Source organism: Mandrillus leucophaeus, unplaced genomic scaffold (genome assembly GCF_000951045.1).
Source record: "Mandrillus leucophaeus isolate KB7577 unplaced genomic scaffold, Mleu.le_1.0 Scaffold176, whole genome shotgun sequence".
Lineage (NCBI taxonomy): Eukaryota > Metazoa > Chordata > Mammalia > Primates > Cercopithecidae > Mandrillus > Mandrillus leucophaeus.
The window spans coordinates 664,378-671,512 of record NW_012101765.1 but is presented as its reverse complement, the minus strand read 5'-3'; the positions used below and the strand labels follow the sequence as shown (position 1 = coordinate 671,512).

Below are 7,135 nucleotides of genomic sequence, written 5' to 3'. Positions count from 1 at the left end.
GAACGTCCCGCGCCCCGCCTCTCCCGCGCCCCCGCCCGAACCCTGAGGCCTGGGGAGCGGGAGGAGGTGCCAAGCGGGCGGACCACGGAGGAGGACATGGGAGGGGAAGTGTTAGGGTAAACGCTGGGATCGGGTGTGTAGTGTGGAGTTACCTATAAAGTGGTTTTAGAAACACCTTCGTGGTGGCAGTTGTTGACGTTCTTGTTCATCTTTTCAGTCGCCCTCCTTCCGTCCCCCATTTTTTTCCTTCCATTTGTTTTTCGTGTTTTACAGTAAAGGCATGACTTCCTGGCACCGCAGGGAAAATTGAGTGTAAGCCCAGAAACTATTTCCCCACCACCACTTGTTGAAAAACTGATTTGAAGGCATCTCCGGGGTTGAACAAACGGAAAGTGCCAGGATTTGATGCGTCTCTGGTTTTGCTCTGGAGACCCTTCCCTGCTAAGTATCAAGACGAAAAAAACTGGAAACTAATCCGGTAAACATTTAAACTTGAAAACTTATGATGAGTTTTATTTTGATCTAGTAAATGATTTGCTTTTTCTCTTTTGTTGGCTAATTCCTCCACTTTTTAATTTCTTCATCTGTTGAAAATGTCTTTATCTTCTACTGAAAACACTTTTGTTCTTTGGGTGTGTAAACTCGAGCATCCTCTACTGGGTGGAAATTTGCCTCTGCAGTAACACAGACAGACTTTTTGAAATTACAAACACATTGGAAAGTATAGGCCTTTCACATTAGCACAAATGTTTGAACATTTTATGCTATAAAGAATTACATGCTTATTGTTTTTGAAATCCAAATGTTTAAAGATACAAGACTTTTTACGTAGAAAGTAAGATTTACGTATTACGGGGCACAAATATTTAATATTTCCCACAACTAGGTTAGAACCGTTAATCATAATTGGTACTGATTTGTCGGGGGAGTGTAAAACACATACCATTTACTTAGAATATAAACGTGTAATGGTAAGTATTAGGTAGGAATCATAGCTGTCTTCTCTGCCGTTGCAAACCTGTAGCCTAACACAATATTTGGCAAATGAGAGCTATGCAATTTTAAAAAAAAGTGGAAAAAATAAAAGTAAATCTATTAAAACCTATACTTTGTCGTACTTTTCAGAATTTCTGTGGAATGTTTAATCTTCTGTGTCCATGAATGTCTGATACGTTGGCAAATAAAGTTCTTTTGAAACAGAGTTCATGTTACCCAGCTATTCTCTAGTATGTATTCATTGAATACTCTATCGTTTCTGATTACACTTATAAAGCATAATTCTTCAGAGCACACTTAGAATTATTTCTCTATCATATTTATGCAGACAGAATTCCATCTTGAATTTTATCAAATTCACTTTAACTTCTTAAGTCTTGGTTATTGTAAGAGCCCAAAGGGATGGCCAGGGAACAATTAAGACTTGATGATTTGTCACCTACCAAAATATGTTCATTATCTAAAGGTTTCAATGCCCATAAGGCTGTGATGTTGGTATTTAGTGCAGTGCTCATAAAAGTGTGTTACTATTGTAAATTGAGAAATTATTAGGCTGCTTCTAGATTAAATATAAATATTTGGACAAATAGTGAAGGTACTCACTTTTTCCATCAAATTTTAATTGAGGTTCTGCTGTATACTAGACACTATGTTCTTGATTTTGTTCTTACTAGTTAATAAGTGAAGTAAATGTTAAATGTAATTACTAATTTTAATGGGAAAAGGAAACAAAAAAGTATTGGAGAAATAAGACTGCATATCGTAACACCTTTTAGAAAACAGAGGTATACATGCATTACAAAATAACTTACTTTGAACTGTGTATTTTGGATTTACAATTTAATGTCATTGTTGCTGTTAATTAAATTTTTTTTTTTGTGGTTTTTACTCAGAACAGTTTTGGAAATTATATTCATCTTCATATAGAATTATGGCAGTTTTTAGGCCCACCTGTTTGAAAAACTTTGTCCACAGTTTTCTAAACTCAGTTGTCCCAGAATTGTGACAGGAAAGAAACTCTTTTGAACTTGAATGCATATCTAAATTGGATGAGATTAATACAATTTATATCCTGAATGTAATTTATATCCTAAATGTTGACTGTTATTAGGTTTCCCTAAATAATAGTGACATCTGGGATAGTTTGAGTTCTTTCTTTATAGTCTAATTTATTTGAATTTCATAAAAATCAAGGAATAGACCTGATTGCTACTGCTTAGTAACTTGTTCTAGTTTTGCCTTTCCTTATATATTTCAGGTAAGCTAAGATTAATAGACACACAGTCTACTAATTTAAGTTGTTTTGAAGTATTTAATCTTAAAGTGTTTATATACTGCCTTTTATTGTTCCAGAATGAACTGTTGTTATAATACTTATCTTTGTTTCTTTTGTCTTGAAAGAACCATATTTATTTAGAGTCAGAATGGAGCGATTTGTAGTAACAGCACCACCTGCTCGAAACCGTTCTAAGACTGCTCTGTATGTGACTCCCCTGGATCGAGTCACTGAGTTTGGAGGTGAGCTGCATGAGGATGGAGGAAAACTCTTCTGCACTTCTTGCAATGTGGTTCTGAATCATGTTCGCAAGTCTGCCATTAGTGACCACCTCAAGTCAAAGACTCATACCAAGAGGAAGGCAGAATTTGAAGAGCAGAATGTGAGAAAGAAGCAGAGGCCCCTAACTGCATCTCTTCAGTGCAACAGTACTGCGCAAACAGAGAAAGTCAGTGTTATCCAGGACTTTGTGAAAATGTGCCTGGAAGCCAACATCCCACTTGAGAAGGCTGATCACCCAGCAGTCCGTGCTTTCCTATCTCGCCATGTGAAGAATGGAGGCTCCATACCTAAGTCAGACCAGCTACGGAGGGCGTATCTTCCTGATGGATATGAGAATGAGAATCAACTCCTCAACTCACAAGATTGTTGACTAGGAGGTTACCACCATTGTGATCAAGATAAATGTGGAGTATTAAAGTTATGTGTTGATTGTGTGTTTCATTTTTGTATTTATTTCATTTAAAATCATGTGACGCAGAATAGTTTTGCAATGTGTATATAGTTGCAGGCAAAAAAACAAAACAAAACACCTCACTGCAAAACTTATTGTTAATTTTAGTCACCAATGGTATAAAGCAAAACCTAGGTTTAGAGTGTGCTAGGATACCTGAAACCTGATGGTTATCTTTAAAATTAATGGTTTTTCTCCTGAAATGTTTGTGCATGGAAGAACTGCCCTGCTTTTTTACCCTGTTGCCATGTATGATTATTCCTTGTAAGATTACTTAATTACTTGGATTGAAGACTGCTGAAACTAGCCTATTGAAGCTGCTGCCAGGCAACACCACTTAACAGTAACTTATAGGAATTATTTTCTTTAGAGGATCCTCTTCAAAAAGGAAGGGATAGTGGAAAACTGTTCTTATATCTTCAGATCCCTAGCAGAAATGACTGTTTATTTCAAACTACGTTTTACTTGTATATGATGTAGTTACCTTAACTGTCTTTCAATTCTATACTTCCCCTGCCCCCATTTTAAAGGCTTATTGTTGTATTTTGTAGCAGCTTCAAGTGACCAAAAGACTAAAATCTTTCAATGTCGATGCCAAAAGCCAAGGGGAATTTTGCAGTGACAAGATTTTAGTCTCTTACTATGAATACTAATTTCAAACCATAGCTTTCATTTTAAGCATCATCTTGCATTTGCAAACTTTTTTCTATGTCTTGCTGTTAAAAGACTTCAATGTTGGCATTTTTATTTAAACATGTTATGGTTGAGTTTTCTCTTTTTTATAGAGAATTAGTAATGATTTTTTTGGCTGACAGATCAGATAAAATTACTTTCTATTCATTTTTCTATACGACTTTATGAGTTTATTTAGGTGAATAGACTAGAAACAAGTTTACTTTATCTGCTTTGCCTCCGGTGGTACAAGGTTTTTAACATGGATGGTAAACAATTGTCTAGAAATTCTGGCAGGTTTTTTGTAGTGGAGATCTGGCAGTATCCTGCATAACTGTTTGGGTGAGGAAATTGTTCTCTTAAAGATCAACCACGTTCAGGAAATGATTTCTGTTTGAACCTCACTGTCCTGTAAGGTTATCCAAGTAGCTTAGCCTAGCTAAGTTCTATCAGAGACCCAAATTATATTTTTTGAAAATTTAACAGCTGGAAACTTGGACTAGAGCTTTAATAAAAAATCTTAAATTATTTGAAATTCAAGTTAAAAATACTTATGAGATATATTTCTATTACAAAGCAGTGACAAATGATGCCCTATGTGACTTGGCGTTGTCTTTGACTTTTACCACAAATCTTCATTTATAAAAGAAAAAGCCAAAGTGAAAAAAAGTTAGATTGTGTATTTTTCAGTAACAGCTTTCCATGTCTTAAGATTTTTTTACAGACTTAAGTTTCTAATTCAGGTTGTCAAACTGGCCATTTAACTTCAGAGATTTGCTTTGTTTTCATTAAAAAATAAGCCTGCCACCAAAACAAATCACTTATCAAAATGTGAACTGTTAAGGATTCCTTATGTTCAGTTATGTTAAAGTAGTATAATAAATGCATGCCTAGAGTAGTGCTCTCATTGATGAAGCACGTGTATGAGGAGACCAGCAGCAAAACAGAACCATATGTGTTTTGCGTTTACTTCCTCTAGAAAAGAATTTGCAGGCAACCATGTTTAATTTGAACTATCCAAGATGGTAGATTTTAGAAGCTAGGAATAATTGAGTTTTATAGCACTATTTTCAGAATACAAAAAGTTAGATATACAATCATTCTGTTTTTTGAAATTCCATGTGATTGAAACTGCTCCCTATTATTTGGGTATTCATTTGCACTAATGGCAAAATGTAATGGCAGATCAGCTTTGAGAGTGGTCCTAAGCAGTAAACTGGATGATGTTACATTAGAAAAACATCAATAATTCATATTTAAGTTTCTAGTAGTTACTACTGATTTGATAATCACTTAAATTTTATATACCTTAATGTATTTTTCAGACTCCTAATTCCCACATTCACTGTACCTAGGGGCCTGGTCCATTCTGTTAGGATTATATCCTCTCCTTAGAAATGTTTTCCATCTTGTGGGGATTTGGTATTAATGTTTCTTCATTGATTATGAAACTTTTGTTCCCTGAAACTAATTGACTTTGTCTAAAGTTAAAGAAATAAGGCAGAATGATTGTTGTAGCCTGCTCAAACTGATACAAATCCCTGAAACCATGATTGGCATATGTTAGATAACAAATGAGGATGTCTAAGGGGCATATGCTGCTTTGGAGGTGTAGTGAACGTGTGTACAGAAGTTTTCAATCTTAACTATATAGTGTTAGTGTGATGCTATACTATTGGAAAAATAGCAACTTTTTTCTATTTTATAAGTTGTATGCATAAGCATAAGATTTGTAATGTTTCATTTATAAACTGCCTTCTTCAACACATGTTAATAGTGTTTTCTCAAAGTATTGATAGTATGTCTTCCAGAATTTCACGATATGCTTACAGTAAATAGTTCCTAGCTTGTTGAAATGTTAAATTCTTTGTTGGCTTTCTTTTTGATTCTGTGGGGGTGTATAACAAGCCTGAAGGACATTGTAATCATTTCTTACAGGGTGAAAATTTAGAAAGATTGTGTATGAGAGCCTATATAGTTGTTTTATCCATTATCATCTTTGATTAAGACTTTAAAAAATGCTATTTCCAGTTAATGCATTTGGCCCTATTGAATTTTCAGGGACCAGAAAACATTAAAGAAAAAGTTCTGCATCTTGTAATGGTAACCAATTGAGCTTGAGATTGTTCTGAAAGTGTCAGTTGCTTTAAAACTGTTGTAAGTGCAGTTGGCAAGATCTCCAAGCTGAAACTTCCATGTTAAAATTTTGCCTGTAAGAATTTGCACATGAATGTTAATGGAAAACACAAAATAAAACTTAAGATAGCCCAAAACAAAAGCCACAAACAGTTCATCATTTGGTGCTTAGTCTGTGTAAGGGCTCTCTATTGTATGACTTACCCCAGCTACCATTAAGTGACAAATCACCTTAAAACATGTTCATTTGATTCATAACAAGGAAGATTGGGTCTATGATTTTATTGCAACTCTTAGCCTAAAATAAATTGTTGTAGCTTCTGGTCAGCACTGATTAAAATGTGAATAGTGAAGTGGCTATCCTAAACTGGTTTATCTCAACCCATACTATCATAGATTTCTTAGGTAAATACAAATCTTATCTAGTGGTATTCTACTTGTATTCAGAATACTGTATTAAAATTTTACTATTTCATTTTTGTATTCCGTGCTTATTTTTTGCTCACGCATGTATGCTTAGTATAAACGTGTCACTTCTAAAGTTTTGTCTCTTTTAGAAATAAATTTCAGAAAAATTGTTTCAAAAGATTTTGAAAGCACATTTTGTTTTGTGAGTCAATGACAAATATATTTCCTGATTCCAAAAGAGCAGAATCTTATTGAGTTATTTTTCTACTAGTTATAGCTCCCTTTTATAATATTAGTCATTAAACTCAGTGTAAAAGTATAAAATCTGTCAAATCAGATTCACATCATAGCTACAGATACCCCTTTTGCTCCCAAATTATATAGAGACTATTTAAGCTTAATCATTGCTTTTAATTGGAAATATTTGTTTTTTTTTTTTTTTACTTTTGGAAGTATTAGTTATTAAAGGACCTAATCTGTAAGTTTCACTGCTATATCCTCATTACCACTTGTAACAAAAAATGCATACAAATCAAAAATATTTCAATTTGACATAATTTTGAGGGAAAACCTGCTACTAATCACTTCTGTTTGGCAAAAAGGCAGTTTTTATTTTTTTCTGGACTCAAAATGGCAGAAAGGGTCTTAAGTCAATAGTTCTGCTTCCAGTTTATTATTTATTTATTTGTTTGTTTGTTTGTTTGTTTGTTTTTGAGATGAAGTCTCGCTCTTGTCCCCCAGGCTGGAGTGCAATGGCGCAATCTCAGCTCACTGCAACTTCAACCTCTCGGGTTCAAGCGATTCTCCTGCCTCAGCCTCCTGGGTAGCTGGGATTACAGCCATGTGCCACCACGCCTGGCTAATTTTTGTATTTTTAGTAGAGACAGGGTTTCACCATATTGGCCAGGCTGGTC

The 7,135-nt window shown here is 34.7% G+C and overlaps 1 protein-coding gene across 5 annotated transcripts in view; it reads left to right on the top strand.

Annotated features, from left to right (window-relative positions):
* The window catches only part of CGGBP1 (CGG triplet repeat binding protein 1), a 94,576-nt gene extending 88,117 nt beyond the window's left edge, over window positions 1–6,459 (top strand). Inside the window, exons 1-4 of one of the 5 annotated variants that reach the window (XM_011977259.1) lie at window positions 1–66; window positions 274–478; window positions 1,126–1,226; window positions 2,398–6,456. In XM_011977259.1, the coding sequence (XP_011832649.1) occupies window positions 2,421–2,924 (504 nt within the window). In that variant the 5' untranslated portion in view covers window positions 1–66; window positions 274–478; window positions 1,126–1,226; window positions 2,398–2,420 and the 3' untranslated portion in view covers window positions 2,925–6,456. Of the gene's footprint in view, window positions 479–1,125; window positions 1,227–2,397 lie in introns of all 5 variants that reach the window. The other 4 variants (XM_011977258.1, XM_011977257.1, XM_011977256.1 and 1 more) reach the window with 4 other exon arrangements.
* Window positions 6,460–7,135: the final 676 nt, after the last annotated feature.